Source organism: Polyodon spathula, chromosome 4 (assembly GCF_017654505.1).
Source record: "Polyodon spathula isolate WHYD16114869_AA chromosome 4, ASM1765450v1, whole genome shotgun sequence".
NCBI lineage: Eukaryota > Metazoa > Chordata > Actinopteri > Acipenseriformes > Polyodontidae > Polyodon > Polyodon spathula.
Window position 1 is genome coordinate 81,778,063 of NC_054537.1, and position 21,732 is coordinate 81,799,794.

The window sequence follows — 21,732 nt, forward strand, 5'->3', positions numbered from 1 at the left end:
TTACATTTATCCTGAATGCTGGGGTCATCAACACCAACAGCTCATCTTTAAAGAGTGTCAGGGGATCGCCAACATCTGCAAAGCAGAAAGAACCTCAGTTTCACACCTCACCCCATAGACGGTATCTCCAGCTGCACACATACACCACACTGGAGTGTTGGTGGATGGAGTATATATGGGTTTTCTCAACACAGGAATCTAACCTGCAACCTTTTGGCCCAAATGCAGATGTGCTATCTTATCATACTAACAGATGTTTCTTGTATTTTGTATTTGTGTTTAATGTAGAGTCCCACTTTTTAAAACTGAGAAAAATACATTTAAAGTTTCTGAAAGGATGTAGTTTTAATACAAGTTTACAGTTTCTTGTTCTGACTAGGAACTAGAAATATGGGTTAGGATTAGAGTCTACTGTACTGCAAAGAGAAGTTTAATTTCATAAGCACATCTTTTAAGTCACTTACAGTACAATACTTTGGTAAATTGAGAGGGTATGTATAGTAATTGCAAGACTGTTTCAAATATTAGCCAAATGAGCGATACTTTAGTTATAATTTCTACAATGGAAACATCAAAACTAACATTTCAACAACAAATATTTACTTGAGAAGCCTGTATTTCCTCATCTTTTCTGTAAGCATCTCTAAACCCTTTTCTCACAGGTCCAGTAACGGGTGCCTATTTTCACTAGTATCCTATTACCTAAATCTGGAAGATGTATGTTTTACTAAGACTACTACATACTCTACATCGAAAATAGTTCATTCATGTGGCAAGAAGTGCATTAACGTATCCTGTTAGTTTCATTTAATTAGTGGTTTCCAGGTCTAGCTACTTAACTTTGCAACAGAAGATGGGAAGGTTTTTTTTTGATCTTGGGAAGTTAATATAAAGTGACAATTTGGCTTCCTGTGAGGTGGAATCAATTAGTGTGTTTTCCAGTGGAAGAACATCAGCTTATCTCTAAACTGACAAGCCCCCTCCGCACAATGTGTACAATGTTTTATACAATATCTTTATACAGTTAGGCCAAACATATGTTTTTATTTTTAGATTTGCAAATTAGTTCAGAAAGAAAGAAAAAAGGTACAGAAGGAGGACAAAAAATAAGAAACACAAAGCCTTTTGGCTGGGGACAGCAGACAGGAGGCAGGGAGGCAGGATCCCGCAGACTAAATGTATTATGAATGCGTACTCAACGCTGCCTCCAGAACACTGGACATTAATGATAATGATGGTGTGCAAAAGTTGTGTCAGACAAAGAGTACTTTATGCAAGTTTTTAATCCACCACAACCTTTGCAATCAGACTGCTTCATTACCGCAAGATGTGTCACCACACACTGCAGCTTTTGATTTCTTTAGTGTCTGAAATAGAACTGGTTTAAGCAGAAAAATAATCAATTACTACAGTGGACTGCCGCAGATGAGAGCAAAGTAAAAAGCAAAAATACCTTGATCTACTCAAGTATCCGAGAATACAATTCACAAGAAAGAGAACAGCACACTTGAGGAATTTTTTTTTGATAAAGTAAAGAATTCAGAATGTTTACCTCCTTGTACACGTCACTTAAAATCAAATTATTGCTAGATCATAATAAACTAGAATAATTCATATTGGTATCTTACATAGATGCCTCCGTCTAACAGTTTCCATTAAAAACCCTCAAAGCCTCAAATATGGGGGGGGTGGGGGCAAAAAAAAAAAAATGAAAGCAAGGAATCTGCATTATGTGAGAAACTCTGCCTCAGAGCTCAAAACAAAGCGATTCTACTTGGCAACTGCTAGGAATACAGCAGAAAAACCCGAAGTGTGTTTGAGGTGGTCCTAAAAACAACTTAGTACTCATCTTTGTCAGCAATAAATCAGCTTGTGTATGCTACAAAATAATCTATTAGGTGCATATGAAATTACTTCTGAGCAGAGCAGCTGAAGACAACACATCTAGGTGAAAGGAGTGCATGCTGTTCTTTATCCAGGAGGCTTATTCCTACTGTAGAAACATTCAGTCAAATCAGAATCTATCACTAACATTATGGGGTCTATTATATTAATTGAAATGCTGGCTTGAAACCTGGACTATCAAAAGAGGGAGCTTTATAGTGCATACAAAAAAAAAAAAACTTACAAAAACTTGTAATGTCTGTCTATATAGACACACACACACAAAAATTTATTACAAATGGAAACCGAAATATAGAATTCCACATTGCTACAGACATTAATTAAAATCATCAACAGTTCTTCCAATAGTGAGGACGTTAGTGAGGACGTCAAGAATGGCTACAGACAGTCCACATGCTACGCTACATGCATTTAGTACAAATCAAACACAAGTACTAAGACTGCTGGGGGCACTCAAGTTGTCACTGATGAACCGACAACATCAAGTTCTGCACTGGACAAGAATTTGTTGGGTCGAATGGCCCACTCTTGTTTGTAACTTTTCTATTGTGTTCAAGTGCAGATATCAGTACATATAATGTTGTGAACCAGAGGAGGCCATTTGGCCCATCAATGTATGTATGTATCCTATACTATGTCTGTTACCCTCTGTTCCAAGTCAATATCCAACTGGTCTCTGTTATGCACTTGAAAATGTGACTTAAAAGAACTTTTCATTGTATTTTATTCTATGTATGAAGTTAAATAAATCACCTCTGGGGGTAAACACCAGTGGAATGAATAAAGTGAAACAGATCCACCAACTTGCTGTAATCATCCAAATATCAAGTTTTTTTTTTCCCCCATTATTTTAAATTGTTATAGTCCCTTTCAGTTAGAATCAGAAGTTTAAGGCCTTAGAAGTTGACATATGAATGTTTTAAAGATGGTGGTGGCATTCCCTAATACTGTCTGTGCTTTGCAATACTCAAGATCCCTGTTTCTAATTTCTGAAAGCCGGCATCAAAGCGGAACAGAAGAATCACAAAAGTACATTTTAATGCCATTCTTAATTAAGAAACAAACTAAATTAACATAGTGAGAGGACATGTTGGAATACATAGCAGTCTGCTTTTGTTACAGTACAACAGATCCAATCTTGTTGTAACATGTCCCTTTACTTACATGCAGTGAGCGATGAAGATATCAACAAAGCACTGTTCTCACCTGGCCCATTCAGGAAGTCTTTGATCTGAAGGGAGAGGAGAGGAGGTGGGATGCCAGTTTTTGCATCAGCCTCTCCTGCTACTGTCTGCAACCAAAGCACGTTGTAATCCAAAGCTTCCGGCAGCATCTTCCCTGGATCTGCAGCAAAAAAGTACGTTAACAAACAGATAAGTACCAGAGCTGTCATGACGTGAAGGGGGTCTATCAACAGCAGTCAGGAGATATGCAATCAGGTAAGGAGTACAAATAAATGAAGGCTTTTACTTTAGCACAACGTGCAAGTATAATATATCTAAGGCTATTGTACCATTATTGTAATGCATAAAATATTCTGACACTTGGATTAAAAAGTGCTTTCACCACAAATATTTAAATAATAATTATATATGTATTAACAATGAATGCATATACAAGGAGTGAAATACTGTCTGTTATAACAATATTTTACTAACATTATGCTTGCATACATTTGCAATGCATTTTGGAATATTTAAAAGTTTTAACGTTTTTTGTTTATTACATAAAGCTCAGTGGCAATGTAACAATTCTTAAAGTGGGGGTGCTGAAAGCCATTGAACAAAACTGTAACCCCTGTATATGATGGAAGCCATGCAAAATCTTCCACACCCCCAGCACCCCTAGTTCCAGCACTCTGACAGAGACTGGATTACACTATTGTATATAATATACAATGGTGTTTTGAGTACTACAAAAGAGGTGCACATTATTCAAACAAATGTAACCCCAGCCTGCTCAAGTCATGCGGGTTTTATACAGAGTTTGCTATATTTTCTGATTGTCTGTAACACAAACAGCGGCTATCCTGGTCTCTGTGTGAAATGTAAGCTGATATTAAAAGTTTAATTTCAATTACAGTACTTCATCTGTATTCACGGATGAGGGTAACATGTTATGAATAAGAATAGAAGATGATTTGTGTCCAGAGTACAGATGATAAGTATGTGCCAGTCATTTTTTGTGTTTGGTATTTTTCACTCAAGTTCTTGTCTAAAAGGGTTGTGAGACATGATAAATTACATACTGAATGCCGCTAGCTGAAATTTATAACAACATATCACAATTGGAATGAGCACAATTGAGGATATGACAAATTATTCCAAGACTAATTTGTTAACCAAGGAAGCTGTTGTAAAGGTCCTGTTTGGGAATGACACCTCTGTGCAATCCTGGCTTATAACAGCTTTTAACAGCTTGCATTATGCAAACCAGTTGACATATTTTAACATTTAACCTTACAAGGATTGAAAAAAGTTAAACTCAACCATACCATGCAACCCAAGGAAGAAATTCTGCCAAGTCATTTTTAGGTCATGAACATTTATGTCTACTAACTCAAGATGGTCAATACTAGTTGAAATATCAATACTGACATATTGGACCTGTCTATGGGTTTGAGTCAAAGATATGGACTTTAAATATGTACAGTAACTTAAGTGTATCTCTCTAAATCTAAATAATGCAATGGTGAAATTAACTATGTTGTGTTAAATGCTTTTTAGATACAATGGACTACATTCTCAAAGTTAATTACTCTAAATCGTCATTAGCGTGATTTTTAAAAACACCAAATAAAATTCTAAAACGAATAAAAGAAACAACTGAAGAATAATTACTGGTACCTAAGTTAAAAGTCTTAGTTCTTTACATCTGTTTTGGTATCTTTATGTTAATAGTGTTTCTCCTCTCTGAAAAAAAAAATGTGCTAATGACGATTTAGAGTAAATAACTTTGAAAATCTAGCCCATTATATCTCAAAATCATTTAACACAACAGAGTTAATTTCAAATCGCTTGGAGAATTTAGCCCAATATCTCACCTGAACATTTGTAGTCCATGGCTACACCTTTTAACACAGTGTCAAACACTGACAGCGCAAGTTTCTGTTTCCTGTGGTGACAGCTCAACAGCAGGGAAGGCTGGGACACCACCAGGTAGAGGAGAGGCTCCAGCACCAGGTCACTGGTGCCTCTGCGCCCTGGCTGCCTCACAATGGTCACTCCTAGAGCATGCCTGGCTGAAGACCTGCTGGGTGTGTGCAGGCTTTCCAGGGACAGGTTACCAGCTGCCTTGCCGCTGAGCGAAGATGTGTTACTGTTTAGGAGATCATCAGCAGTGAGTACAGAAATCCCCAGCTGGCTGGATGGGTTTTCTAGGGTTATATCTGACTCAGTATCAGACATATTCAATGCACTCTTGCCTACTTTCTCGCACTCTTTTTGTTCTTGTGAAGCAGCGCTAGGTTTGGATGCAGTTGTGCAACAGTAGGTCATGAGGGAGACACGACTGGCTGTGACAAATATGTCAAAAGGAATGAAGTTGAGGTTTTTCACAATGGAAGATTTGCTCAAGGGCCTAGCAATGCGATGGTGGCTGGCCCCGCTCAGCTGCTCGATCTGAACAATTCGAATCCGCGCGCTATCGCTGCCAAAGCCGCTGTCCTGGGCCCTGCTGTGCCAGGAGGAAGTGTCCACACCTCCTCCCCTGTTTGAGACGTTTTTTTTCTGCTCGTGTTTACAGACCTGTGGATGAACAGAAACAGTAGTAAACTACCAAAACAGTAATGAGGAAAATGTGATTTCTAGAGAAATTGCAAGGTATTCGTAGTGCAAGACATTTAATTGTTTACCTCACAGTGTTCTGGTTTGATGATATTTAATCAAAGGATATTTAAGATTATAAGACTCGATCTGTAGCCATTTTATTATGACACTCAAATTAAAATCAAAGCACAAACTACAATTGTACCATTCAGAGAACATGACTAAAGTAGTGAAGCACAACGACAAATGACACATAACACTCCCTTCAATTATGACAGCTCATATTATTGTCTTGACACAGTTAAAGCAAGAAAGCAGTACAGCTCTAATATAAATATTATTAAACATTTACATGTACATCAGACATCTCTTAGCACAATCTAACAGTTCTGCTATAAACAGGAAGTTTGTGCAAAAAAAGATTGCCTTAGGATATCCAGGACAGCTACTATAGTACTAGTACTACAACTATGAAGAAGAATTCAGTCAACATTATTTAACAAAGAACAGTCCCTTTCAGCAGACATCAGTCATATTTCAACAAATAATGTTTTTTTTTTTTTTTTTTTTTTTTTAATCAGAGAATGTTTGTGCAACTCCCACTTGTTGAGGTGCTAGAAATTTGACATCAGAATCGCCTCTATAATTGCTTTTAGAAATCTCCACTGTATCTACAGTATATGGCAACCAGTCAACCTGCTGGTAAGTATCCATCTGAGTCCTGAACAGTGTTTTCTTTATCTCTTACTTCATATTTTATGTTTAATATTACACAAGGACTGCTTCATCTGTTTAAAATATCATTGTCAGATCTCTTGCACTGCTTCAGAGCAGTGACCATAACATATTACATCACTTTTCTGATAGTCTCATAAATTAACTTGTTTCATGCTTAGCTGTCATACATACATACATACATAATATTTGGCGAGCTAGCACTTTAGAATTGTTTATTTAGTTTAACCAGAAAGACAAATAAATATCAACATAAAAACTTACCATTTGTCTGGATAGTTCTTGTTTCCTTGTTAAACAGTTATATATGTTACTTTTAAATCAACCTTTAAAAAACGTTATCTTTTGTTTCTTGTGTAATCCTAGTTCTCCTATCACTGGAATACAACATGTTCTCATTTGCTTCTTTAAATTCAAATGCAGTGTTATGTTTCTCTTTTAGGGAAAATTTGTGCTAGACACAATAATTAAAGTAAGTAAAAGGGGACTCTTTTTAAAAACTTCAATTTAAAGGGTACATAAGGACCTTTTTTATTTTATTGCATTACATGTTCCCATGTGTTGCTATAACTGTTTACGTAAGGTGTGTTTATTGTTTTCATTTATTTTTTATTTTTTTTACATTTTGATCACTTTTTAAAACGTTTAAATTGCACTCCCTTCCTCAGGCTTCCCATGTACCTGCATGGACTGCTCAGAACTACATTTCCCATCATTCTCCTGCTCACTTATGTCTCTGAGATGGATTTACCAGTGCACAGGAAGATGATGGGAAATGTAGTTCTGAGCAGTCCATGCGGGTACATGGGAAGCTTGAGGCAGGGAATGCAATTTAAAAGTTTAAAAAAGTGGTCAAAATACAATACACACAAATTACATAAACAGTTGTAGCAACACATGGGAACATGTAACACAATAAAATAAAAAAGGTCCTTATGTACCCTTTAATATTCCACATGTGCTTACTGTTATGGCTAAATTTACAAAGAATACACTGACACTATCTTTTTAACAAAGTGACCGACACATACAGCAATGAATTACAGAAATGGTAGGCAGAAGTAATTAGTCTGCAGGATGCCAAACCATATGACACATTTAAACCCCCGTAATAAAAATAAAATAAAATGATATTATACAAAAAAAGATTGGAAAACTGTTTATTAAGTCATAAAATGCTAATACATTTTTGACCTATACCTTATGGAATCCAAAGTTTTAATATACAAAAGTTTCACAAGAAAACCTGGGAAGTTAAATGTTTAGCAAACACAAAAATATTATAATTGGGAACAGATTTCTGACAGGAATGGAAGACAAGTGACATTAGTAAAGAAATTCTGTTGTCTTTTTGGCACAAAAGACCGGACTGGTCTGGTCATGCACTGAAACCCATACTGTGTAAATTCAACAGTGACATCCATTAAAAGGCTAGAGCTGATGAAGAAAGCCCCCTGGCTCTTTAAACAATCCATTTGATGTGAATGATAAAAGTTTTCTTTAATTAGCTACTGGTGTGCATTATACATGATTATGATTAAGCAATAAAAATCTACTGTACGTTGCATTTCAGGGTCCCCCGTCCATATGCTTTGCATTACAGCAGCTCTGAATGTGCTTTCTCTGCTACTTTTCAGGATCCAACCTTCTCTTTATATATACACACACACACACACACACACACACACTGTAATGGTGAAGAGATAGTATTGCAGACCTTCAGGCATATATTAAATGCACTGGCAGCACATTAAACAAAATGCTTGACTTATTAGATATTTCCTATTTTAAACAGTGTCATCAAAGGCTAAAACCGAAATCCATATAAAAAGCAATGCAGAGCTTCCACAAAGAGTTGTGCCAAAATCCCTGTTCTTTCCAACTAATGAGGAAAGGATGTGCACTCTTTATATTTGAATGTATGATTTTCCAAGCATTTACATTAGGAAACAAGGATATTTGTTACATATGGTTTGGATTAAATTAAATTGTATTGGTAAAGAAATAGCTCAAAGGTATCTGGCAAATAAACTACCGGTACCTCAATTTGAAATCTACAGCATGGATGCAGTAACAAGGATTTAGCAAAGCAACCGCAAATAAAAATAACAAAAATACACATTTGCATAGATATTTATAACATTTAACAACTTCTTCTTATCTCTTTAGGACTTGCTGCACGTACACCAAGGCCACATTCATTTACTCTGTACTAGTCCTATATGAAATTGCAAATGAATGCTCTCTCTCTACTCTTGCTGTCATACAGTATGACATTTTATCACTGCTTCTCCTGTCACATGTTAAAATACCAGGTTATAAGGCAGCAATATGTATGAGGTCAAATCTAGTGACTGGTGTACTGGACCAATGTATCACTGTTCTGAATCGTCTTTGTTGTTAAAAATAATTCCAATGTGCCTTAAGTATAACTTAAAAAAAATAAATAAAATAAAGCAGTATCAATATTGAGAATAATGTACAGTAGGAATTCAATACAGTAAAACAGATTCCATGAATGTTGTTTGTTTGTGATGTGCTGTGGCATACTGTACAGCATAAACTGGAACACTAATTGACTAAGAGCACCTTAGACATTTTTTTTACAGTACAATTTGATATTCAACCAGCAAGCTCTCTTGCCCTTGGTATAGCAGAGATATGCATAGTGAAGTATGGTACAAACTACAGTCTGGCAAACCAAGTTAAAAACACATGACAGTATAAGCATGGAAAAGCATGTGAAAACCATGACCATGGTTAACTTTTATAAGGGTATCAATAGCAAGAAAAAAAAGAGTGAATTTGAACAAAACACAGCCTTGTAACCGACACTGTATACCACTCAAAAAACAAAACAAAACATACGTCTCCTCCTCCTCCCAAGCCTGTGAACTACATTTACATAATGTGGTATATTTTCTTGTGACAAATATGGAGCCTTTTACCACAAAGAAGCCATAAAATAATCACATACAGTAACAGTGTAAACGTGCAAGCAAAACATGGAAGTTCTTATTTTCACTTTTGTTTTGTACTGCAAAGATGGCTTTGTGAACAATATGCAAAGGTTTTCATTATTTTGTTTATGATTAGTTGCAATTGTGTTTTTTTACATTTGGTTTAATATATATATATATATATATATATATATATATATATATATATATATATATATATATATATATATATATATATATATATTATTTTTTTTTTTTTTTTTTTTATAAATTTATATGTTGTGAACTTATATTCACTATATAGAGCTATGGCCAAAAGTTTTAAATCACCTAGAATTTTAGGATTGAAACATAATAATAATAAACTATATAAACACAATTTAGATCTTTTATTTAATCAAAGAAACAGCAAAATGATATCGCAAAAATCTACTGGAAGCCATAATAGTAGTATAGTATTTCATCTTGGATTTCAAAATGTCACTTTTTGTTACATGAAAAGCCTCTAAAAGGGTGGAGACAGTTTCCCTTTCCAGGTGAAATGACCATTACAGTGTAATACTTTATGAAAGCAAGGCCTGCAACTGAGATTTCTTTTCAAAACAAAAATGCATGGTAAAACATAGATTTCTTTCAAAACCACCCATTTCAAACCAATAAAGTGAATGGATGTGCAAAGCATGGGGATGTATGGAATTATTTTTGTTAGCTTCAAACTTGAACAGCTCTCTTTTCTGTTCACATCAACAAGCACAGTACAGAGCAAGTCTTCAGAAATGTAATATTCCTAACATTCAGCATTTTAGGGCTAAAGAACGATAACATCACCCTTTGATACACCTAAAATAAAACTCCTGCAAATGCTGGCTTGCTCTTCTCCCATTCTTTTCAATCCAGATGGGACAGTCAGCATGTTTTTTATATAATATTTAAGCCAGGAGGTTACCAGGTATATGCACTCTCAACATCCACCAATGGTATCCATAAATGAAAAAAAAAAAAAATACATGTGCATACTTTTCCTATTTTCCAGTCATTGCTGAAGCATTATTTCCAGCTCCAAGCACAATCATTCCCTAACAGTGATCAAAAACTCCTTCAGCCAATCACGAGCTCATCTTTCACAACATATAAATTGTGGAGCATCTCAGAAGTGTGAAACTACTTATACAAAGTGCCAATCACATCTGGTGCACCTGTATGACATCTGACATAATTTCAATAAATAACTGCTAAATAAACATATTGTCAATTTCCCAAATTGACCCCATTCAAACTTATTTGGGTAAATATTTTACAGACTTTTACTACTGAATGTGACATATTCTCTTAACTGCTCAGTGAATAGCAACATGATCCAGATACCGTGATAATGTCCCAGTAGAGCAGTAATATCCCCTAATTTCTGACCACTCTCTAAAGTTCATCAAACCAACCAGAAACTGATTAAATTATCTTTCTCTCATATACACAAGCAACCTCAGACTGCCGTCATCAGGGAAGGAATAGACTATCACCATGTCCACGGTGCTGTAGCAATAGACAAACATGTACACGTCAACATATACACACCCACTTCAGTCAAATTAAACAGTCATTAAATAAGAAATACTTTTAAATCACACTTTGTTTAAATAACAAAGGAAAAGTCTACTGTATTACAATGCAACAACAATAAAGAGCTGGGATGGTACTACTAAAGACTTTCTAATATTTTCCTGACATGTAAAACAGCTATCGCCCAGTGATGTCACATTTTGGATCTAAAATACTGAATATTGGTGACAATATAATTTGAACATTTTGATATTCTAGTCTTTCAGTCTGAATCCCAGTCACAGGATGTAATAAGATGTGGAAGATTACAGGCATCTTGATTCAGGCCCTTAGTGAAATAAAGGTCAGAGGAAAATGAACAACCTTATTTTGTATTTAAACTATTGGCTATAACAGACGTTCATAAATATAGTTTTACTGATCCACCCTTTGTAGACAGGAGACCCAGATGTTGCTTAAATGTTAGTAAGTGTCAAGGAGCCTGTAAAACTTGCACAGTGCTGTGGGCGTCAACACAGATTCTTATCATAACAGAGAGAACAACTGGGTCTCATTATCTCGGGTAATTTATATTTAGGTTTGATTTCATGTTGCAATCATTTTCTAATATACCATTTCAAATATAGTATGTATGAATGCCTAAGGCCCAAGTGTTAGGTGGGCTTAGCTGGTACTATAGCTCAGGGGTCAAGGACTTGTGACAAAGCCGTCCTGTTGTACCTCTCTGATTAAGTACTGGATTTTTAAAAAAATGGTTAAGCATAAGTGTCAGGCATTATGTGGATTCATGTGGGCTGAAATACCAAAAATACAAACAGTGAGACTGACAAACAGAATGACATTATACGTGGTAAATGAAGTATAAAAGCAAGATGGTCAATTGAGTATCAAGGCTGCATCTGTTTTGTGCTGTGGTGGTCACGTTTATTTCAACAGCAGAAAGATTTTCTATTGGGCAAAGCTGCGGCTCTGTTGTTGGTTCTTAACTTAAGAATAACACTTATAAATAAATGACAGATTGCTCTGCAATTTTAAGTATTAATCAATTTCCAAAGTTACCACTGCAAATAAACTGAATGTTGCCAAAATACAAATATTTGTACATGTGCATCCTTTGGATGACTTTGGTTGGTCTGCTGTATTAACAGCAAAGAAACAAAAGAGTACATTTGAATGGGATAAATAAGTTGACAGATGAATGATTGTAGGGTTCCAGAAGGCACTGCTTGTTAGTAGTTTAGTGATGCAGCAATGTTTTATACTGGCTAGACACTGGGGCTATGTGAGGAAGAGCACTGGCAGACAGCTTACTGTGGCCAGGAATGAAAAAAAGATATCATGCCAGTAACGATGGAACATGCAAGCTGTTACGTGGTATTAAGCCTGAAGTGTTATGAATAGAATATTCCTGCTATGCTTTAGTCAACACACACACACAGACAGATTTCTGGCGCACTGAAATCAATACAAGTAACAGTACGATTATAACATACAAATATACAAAACAGTCAAGAATGCAGAAAAGCTAACATGGCTAATAAGTTAAAACATGCTGTGAGGAAAATGAGAAGAAATACAGCGGAGGCATTTGCATTGGCAAAGTTACTGAGTCAACCAACTGATTATTTGGCCTGGTGGCGCCCAGTCTTCTGATAAAAACAACAGGTTGATTCAGGAACTCTGTGTTCTTACAACTCTTTGTGTTTTTTGTTTTTTTTAATGAGTGTTAAAATAACAAAATGTCAAATGTGAAAAAATAGAATCATTCCCATGTACATTGTGCTATACGCACAAAATAATGTACCATTTAGACTTTTATAGCCAAACCTAAATACCACATTTTTTGTTTGTTTTTTTTTTTTTTTTTTTTATTATTATTATTATTATTGTCATTTAATCAATTAAAACATTAGGCAACATAATTATTTACTAAATGTGGGCAACTAAAATACCTTTTTAGGTACAATTTCCAAATTCATGTACATAATAAGAATAGTAAGAAACTCAAGTGCAAAATGTTCAAGACGGAACTGATAGAATTCTCCTTTGAAGAATAAGATCCTATTTAATTATACTGGGCCTCTATCAGCAACTTGTTATAGATTTTCAACATAAAATTGTTGTTTATTATGAAAATTATGAATGATATAGTGTCAGGTACAAGTTGTCAAACAAGTGTGATTGGTTCAATGATCCATAGCAAAAATATCCATAAAAGGCAGTGACTTTGAAGATAAGACACATTGCTGTAATAAGCAGTGTTTATCAATGGCCAATGTCCTTTGATAAAGCCAATACAATTGAAAGAATTGACCATTTCTGATGAAAAAAGCAACTGTGCTGGACCTGGACTTTTTCTGGATGGGCTTGCCCACAACGCCGGTCCCAGTGAGTTAAAAAATGTCACTCTAAAATACTGTAGTTGTCTTTATTTTTTTTTTGTTTGCTTGTATCTACCTTTAGACCTATTTTAATGAGCCAATATGAAGAGAAAGTTCTGTGGCTACTAGTCATAATTTGATTAATTTTAATTCAAATATATTATTTAATAAATTGTTTGTTTAAGAAAAGAGGTCTAAAAAACTAATGATAGTTACTGTATAAATGTAAGTCAGTGAAATGTTTTGACTGGTTGTCAATTAACAGTTTTTTCACATATTAAGGGTCACTAAAACGCCTAAGAAAAGATTTAGTTTCATAACAATGATCAGAGCAAGATGAACAGTCACTATAAAAACATGTGTACTCAAGATAACTTAAACCAATCTGCTTACTTAACAGATGTTTAACGAGAGAAGGTAAAGAGAACACCACAGGGAAGGCTAGTTATTTATTATTGCACACTAAAGCAACAGAGAAAGTCAAAATAAAGTAGTCTTGAGCTGTATATTTCTTTTTTTTTCAGTTTCTGAAACTGATATGCCTCTAAAGAGGGTTAACAGAGCCAAGTGATAAAAAAGTGACAGCTCAATTTCACTATCTAGCTGTAAGTTTTGCATTTGTTTCTAACAAATAGCATTTGCAGTATTGATCACACTGCTGGTACAATACTTGACTTACTGTGAATCCTCTTGGAAGACCTGAAGTACCTTGCTTTTTATGAGGCTCAATCCAATATCATATCTAAGCAATGACACAAGGACAATGCATCATTCAACTTTGCTTTCCTCTGGCTAGTGCAAAGACAACTACATTTCTTTAAAGTGACTCAAGCACAGCTGGATTATAATACTGCACTAGCTACATGTGCAATGATGGTTATGCTCTTTTTTATGTAAAGTCTCTATGTATCATGACATGGACAGAGAACATTCTTCAGACCAATTACTGAGAAGATTCTAATCTGTGGTAGAACTATAGAACATATAACAGGGATGTTACAGTTGGAACCATTTAAAAGAACTCCAAATGTCACTATACCAATAATACCCTTCTTACTGGCAAACTGCACTAGCTCTGCACATTTTCCCTGCCCATTGATACCAACATACAGCACCACGTAATAAACAGCTCATCTTCACTTTGGTGAATTTTCTCTGCAATTTTAGAGCCACAATTTGAAATGTTAAAAGAAGACCTGTGCCAAGCTCTGCATCGGTGGCATACTGTAAACATTTGAAATATACAGACATACATTTTTAGAAACAACTGAAAGAGATACATAATAGAATAAGGGGATGGGATGATTGCATTCTTATAGCATAGCAAATTACCATAGCAAAAAATACAGTAAGTGGATACTGAAATATGAGACACATCTCTATTGTACATGCTGTCAATGCACCTTTAATCCATTTGTTTACTCCCATTACTGTTCCATTCACACACAAGCCTGCCAAACAGGCTATGCCAGTGATTGAATTCCCAATGAAGCTTGGTACTAACCCTAACCCATATGCAGAAGAGGAAGGGTTAGCAACATGTTATTTTTTCTCAGGATAAGAGGTTTTGGTGGGGTTTGGCCAAGTTTTATTTGATTTTTTTTTTCTTCACACAATTTTTTATGTAAACATTTGCTGGAGACAATAAACATAAGATATGGTTTCATATTTACAAATTTCCTTAACTGCTGAGGATGCTAGAACTTGAGCTAATTGTTTTTTCTGTTTGCCATTTTTGAAATATTTTGGAAAGCAACTTGTGGTGACTACTGGCGGATAGCCTCCTGCCTGAGCCAAGCTTTCCACTACAAAGTTACTGCAAAGCGGATGGTAGGGACATAGTAAACAAAATACTTTGGAAGGCTATATGTGCCGTGGAATACAATTAATTTGCCTGCATTTTCATCTTTTACAAATGCACACAGAATTGTAATTGCAATAACACGTCAGTTTTGAGGTTCTAGCACATTTCTAAGTTAAATACATCTTAAAAGGTGTGGAGTTGAAACAGTTTAGAAATATCAATTATGTTGTGTGCATGTGTGTGTGTGTGCGTGGGTGTGTGGTACAACCTGGCATTCTGAAGATACATGGATATGGCTCACTGCTTTCATATTTTTAGGTCACATTAGGAATTAAACTAACATTCATTTTGTCACTGCCAAGCTCTACCCCTTGCAAAATTAGTATAAAAAAAAACAAAACCAAAAAAAACACAGCTCTTAGGTTCCTTTTGTTATGTGCAATGATTTGTCTTTTCCGAGAACAAAAGCCAATCTGCATCAATGCCCAGCAAACCGATCTTATAAAGTGCCACATCTTTAAACACTCTGTACACCTCACTTTCTTTTTTTTATAAAATACATTATTTTTTATTTCAAACTGGTCTGAAAAAAATGTTTAAATGTTGTGTATTTTGCCTTTTGTTGTATCAGGATATAACTGTAACCCCACAAACAGTATCTTACCTTTTTTTAAAAGCCGCAGTCAACTAATTTGCCACTAGAGTGCACTACAACATGCCTAACAGGATGCAACAAGATCCTGAGTGGAAAAGAAACACAGACCTAGCCTTTGTCGTATCAGCCTTGCTGTATACCAGATTCATGATAGCAACACTATAGAAGAACTGCTAAATATCATGTACTGAAGGCTACTAATCTATTAAACTGAATCCAAACTATGAATCATTGCGAGAAAGTCAAATAAGAAACAGATGCCTGTTACTTGCTGCAATCAGCTTTTGTCATCAAAAATTTTTTTTTTTGTTTTCATACAAAATTATTTTATACTTACCCTACGATTAAGTTTTAATTATGGTGCCGCTATCCTTATAGAGACTTTTAAAAAGTACCAAACAACAAAACAAACGTCAGCCAGCATGAAAATAACTCATAGGTTTCTAGATTTGTATGCATTGCTGGCAGTAAACAATTTATTTTGTACTTTTTATAAAATTGAATGCTAGGGTTATTTAAAGACAGCTTCGGTTCAGAAGCTACAAAACATTATTCCTGATTGACATTCCTCTTCTCCAGTACAGTAAAATTGCCTACCTTGAAAGCCCCCCCCCCATCCCTTCTTTTCAGTGTTGTTTAGTAAACCCCTCTCTTCAGGGGGGCTCTGTAGTTACATTGTATTCTTTGTGTGCTCCACCCCAATGATGACTGAACACCCATGATTGTTACCCTTCAATACCCTGCACCAATTGCGGCCTTGTACAGGCAGTTCAACTGCGGTGATCAAGGGTTTGTTGTTCTGTTTACATTTTTAAAGACGCACAAAACAGATGGTAAATCTTATGTCTTATTATTACCGTAAATAGATATACAAACAGACAGATAGCAAATTACTGCCAGTTTCTTATTTCATAAACAAAAGCTGAATCCAGCTTAGTTTATTCAACAATAATTCAATTATTTGTGTAACTGAAAGTAAAGGACAACAACAAAATAAACTTTTTTTTTGTGAGCATTTGATGTAAGTGAACTTGCTCGGTTATCTGAAATGTACTTAATGGCAGAAGATTAGTGATGCACTGGCATGGCTTTTACTGAGTTTTATTGGAAACAAAGTGGTAGAAAGAGGCTGTAAATCAGACATCCCAAAGCATTTACCTCGGTGGCCCTGTCAAGGGGTTCCAGACCCAGCAGATTGGCCTTGACGAGCTGTTGGAGGAGTTGTACTTGAGCCACACTGAGGAAGAAGTCCAGGCTTGTGGTCATGTTCACTTCCAGGGAATGGCCACACACTACAATCTCCTGCAGAGAATTAAACAGTATTAAACACAATCAGCATTTTCTCTTCCTCCACCAGAGAATGGTTTACAATACAGCACACAATTTACAATGAATGACATTTTTTATTGTGTCCACTGGGAGCACAAGACATGCACCAACCAGTGCTTCTTAAAGGACTACAGACCACTGAATATAAATCAGCTTTTAATTAACTGAATAGGGACTATTCATTTAGCATTGACCTCTTCTGACATTTCAAAAAATGTTAATGTGCAGTGTTCTCAATAAAATACATGATTGCATTTACAGTACTTTACTGTTATTTAAATAATAATAAAGCAAATATGATTTTTGTTCTTCTCTAAGCAGAACAATTTAACAATTCCTTAGAGAAGCAATTAGTCCTAAATAGCACAACCCCATAAGATTAGTCTAACACCGTGGAACAAATCTCTGGTCATCACACCCATTGGTTGAGTTTGAGTAAAACCACAGAGCACTACTTGTAGTGCCTGTATAGATACAGAAGTTATGGTAAGCACTGTCTCAGTTTTCTTCGAAGATACCATTAGAGTTCCAATGCAATGTGTATTCTCCATTGCATAGACAATAGTCATGTCTGTCATACCCACGGTATGATAACATACCATGTGTTGAATTTACTACACCACAGCATTTAATTGTTGAAGTACAGCTTGCGCAGAACAGAATCATATGTTCATTTTTGCAAATGAATAAAACTTTCCTTTCATTACTGTCACTTTTAAAACAAGTTTGTCAAAGTAAATGTATTACAGGTTTAAGTGTGCTACCAACCTCAATCTGTGCATTTTCCGGGGATACCTGCTTTGTAAAGATAATTGCAGGAGCTGCAGTTAGACGCACAGAGAAATCAGTCAGAATTGGAGTTAGAATCGCTCTTCTTTCCTGGTGGCGCCTGATACTGTAAAGGAAAACAAAGTATATTCAGTTTGCAGCACTTCATGATTTTCTTAATTCAGTTTAGAAGTCAAACTGCCAACGCAACAGTTTGGAATGTTATATGGACACATATCTGTGGTAACGGGCATCTAAACATAAAACTCAGAGCTAGTGATGGTTTTGATATTTGTATGTTTGGCTATCACACAGTTTAGACTTGACTGTACAGTCCATGTTGTTCCATTTTCAAACAGTAGAAGAACTTCAAAATAAAACCTTCAAAATACATTTATTGTTGGAAGCTGACCTATATACTGGGCATTTCAGCTTCTCAGTATGACATTTAAACTTTTAATCATCAATAATTTACAAACTAATGTGATCCATTATTTGACAATTCTCTATTGCAAACACACCCTAGTTGTATACACAAACCCTAACTAAAGCCTTAAATATAAACTTTCCCCTTTCGTTAATGTTCATTCCCACAATCAAAATATATTTGTGGGAACATTTGTTAGCAGTAAAAGAAATATACAACTCGGCTTTATAAGGTGGTGTTAATTGCCACATCTGCTACTATTAAAACAATCAAACAGTATAGCTTCCAATATTTATAGTCAGCACAGTATTAGAAAAATCTGGGTTTGTAGGTGGGCTAGGGCTTTTTTTTTTTTTTTTTTTTTTTAACCACGGCCAATATTATATCTTATTCCTATGCAGAACTGTACACTAAACACCATCCTCAAGGGATGCACGTCAAAGGGATTTTTTTTCCCCCTGAAAAAATTAAAATAAATTTCATGCAGGATGCCTGTTATGGTGGAAAGTTATGTGCAAGGTGCATTTAGGACAAGCCATACACCATAATTGTATTATTTATCAAAAATGGCAAAATACTTCAAAACAATATAGCACAGTCTCTCTAAACATTTTGCCAGGAGCTGAAAATGGTAGCCGTAATGCTTTACAGTTGCTCTCTTTTTAAATGGTGTGCTCTCCAATTTTCAGTACAGGAAGAATAGCACTAGCAAAGCCACTCAAGGAATTATGAATCTTACCGAGATAACTAGTGTGAATACAACTGAGGAATTACAAATCATACCGAGATAACTAGTGTGAATATAACTGATGAATTACGAATCATACTGAGATAACCAGTGTGAATATAACTGAGGAATTACGAATCATACTGAGATAACCAGTGTGAATATAACTGAGGAATTACGAATCATACTGAGATAACTAGTGTGAATATAACTGAGGAATTACGAATCATACTGAGATAACCAGTGTGAATATAACTGAGGAATTACGAATCATACTGAGATAACCAGTGTGAATATAACTGAGGAATTACGAATCATACTGAGATAACTAGTGTGAATATAACTGAGGAATTACGAATCATACTGAGATAACCAGTGTGAATATAACTGAGGAATTACGAATCATACTGAGATAACCAGTGTGAATATAACTGAGGAATTACGAATCATACTGAGATAACCAGTGTGAATATAACTGAGGAATTACGAATCATACTGAGATAACCAGTGTGAATATAACTGAGGAATTATGAATCATACTGAGATAACCAGTGTGAATATAACTGAGGTATTATGTGACACCAAGGCTCAATGTAGGAAGGTGGAAAGTTCACGAGTGAAAACTCAACATCTTTTGTGGAATTGTACACTATCGTGCAGACAGGTCCTGTTAGCAAATTGTTGCGGGTGGAATTTCTTACAAAAAGCAAGCTGAGTTCGGTGTAACTCCTGGAATTTAAATTACTGGAATGTAAAGCAGTATTTTGGTAGAGCATAGAGAAAAAGGTGTGAACTTTGGAACTGAAGTACTGTTCCAACGCTGCAATTGCACCTACACAGTAGGAAATTGGTGTACATAATATATCAGAATAAACTGCAGATAACTGTTTCTAGAACACAATTAGGTTGCTTGGGGTAACTTGCAAACTTCTGTTCATTTAAAAACTAAAATAAGCTCTGGTTTGAGCATGTAGACCATGTAGTGTTCGGATTTTAAAGACTCTGATGAAAATACCTAAAGTGCATGACACCAGTCTTGCATACTATAGAAATTGTTAGATGTCAAAAAAGTCACATCTAAACTAGACAATCGCCTAAATGACTCAATGCATCAGTCAGTCATGCATACCAAATCCTTAGTCCATACTGTGTATCGCAGTACACTGACATCTTTGCCTGTAGAAAATAAGTCCTATATTTTTCCAGATTGTCTAGTAATAATCAAGATGACATGATAAAATAAAATTAATGTGGTGCCTACAAACAAGTACAAGTAAAGATGGCTAGCCAAGTCTACTAAGAAAACAGTTGAGTCCAGTAAGTCTGATTTCCAGTGATGACTCAAGACGTTTTCACACTGCAGACAAAGTGTCTTGGCTGCAGTCTATGGTAAACTGCAAAGTGTATTTGATTGAAGTCTTGCAGGCTTTATTTACCCACTCCTCAGGTTGGCGAAACTTCAGGATTAACAGTTGAATGATATATGGTATTCCTTCAGATTTAATGAAAACTCATTCGTCTTTACAACACTTTGTCTAAACTATGCTTGTGTTACTTGAGCGAAGCCCTGTCAACAGTGAACAAATCACAAATTCCATTTTTTTTTATTTTTGGGTTTCTTCTCTTTCAAAACAAAAGTTAAATGAATAAAATGAGAACGGTTTGTCTTCTGCTTGTTTTCGCGACCAAATATATAGGTCTTTTTTTTTTTTTTTTTTTTTTTTAACTTTTAACAAAATTTATTTTATTACCAGTTATTACAAAATAAATGTAGTTGTTTAGTAATTAAAGAACAGTACATAAACATACATGTTAAGTTTATGAAGAAATGTTTGAAGAAATTTCAGATCTGACTTTTTTAGCAAGATTACATTACAACATCCATCCACTACAGTACCTGGCATTGTGTGTTTTGAATTCCATTAACAGTAAAGGTCATCCCCGTGACTTTAATAGTGTGTTAAAGAATGCTACTGAATAAAAAATAAAATGAGTACAAATACAGATTACACACATTAAGTAGTGAGAGACAGAGTTACAGTATAAAAATAACTCTTCTGCAAGTCATTTTTAGTGGGATCCTGCAACTAATCAGTCTTGTAGCTAAATTGGTTGTAACTTCAGGAGGTCAAGTGACTTACTAAAAGACTTACAGTAGGCTCTATTTTAATCCTAGTAATGCCAGTCAACACCCACACCACATAATGGTCTTGCGCCAGCATTACTGGGACTTAAAAGTCTGAAGCCCAGCTGGGATTTAAATCCAGGATTTCAGTAATTTCGCTCTAACCTTTGTAGTTCAGTTGCGCTCTAACATCACTAAATGTAAAATTTTATGTACACCTCATCAACTAGCATTTATAAAGCAAACATAATTAGGGTTTAAGGGTTAAAGTATGGCTGTTATGCAGCCTAGAGGTAAGTAAAGGAAAATAATTGTATTAAAAGCTATATGAACAAAACAAAGACAACAAGTAGTTTTGGGGAAAGAGGTTTCAAGTCTGCTCGTGGTGTGATGATTCAGTAAACATGGCATTTATTTCTATCTAGGTAGTGCTGTTTTCCTTAACATAAAAAGCATGTGTACATAGTGCTGGAGTGAATGTACTGTTGTGACAATTGAACCATTCAGGTGTTACTACCCATCCAGGCACATAGGCAGCGAGGAGGGTAAGATGGGAATTTAGTCAAGTTCATGTAAACAGAGAAGATAACTG

At 35.3% G+C, this 21,732-nt stretch overlaps 1 protein-coding gene across 3 annotated transcripts in view; it reads right to left on the reverse strand.

The window, feature by feature from the left end:
• The window catches only part of LOC121314944 (vacuolar protein sorting-associated protein 13B-like), a 356,349-nt gene that overhangs the window by 99,737 nt on the left and 234,880 nt on the right, over positions 1 to 21,732 (reverse strand). For all 3 annotated transcript variants that reach the window (XM_041248730.1, XM_041248729.1, XM_041248731.1), the window contains exons 32-35: positions 17,862 to 17,988; positions 16,923 to 17,066; positions 4,949 to 5,651; positions 3,112 to 3,249 (exon numbers count right to left, since the gene is read on the reverse strand). In XM_041248730.1, the coding sequence (XP_041104664.1) occupies positions 3,112 to 3,249; positions 4,949 to 5,651; positions 16,923 to 17,066; positions 17,862 to 17,988 (1,112 nt within the window). The remainder of the gene's footprint in view (positions 1 to 3,111; positions 3,250 to 4,948; positions 5,652 to 16,922; positions 17,067 to 17,861; positions 17,989 to 21,732) is intronic.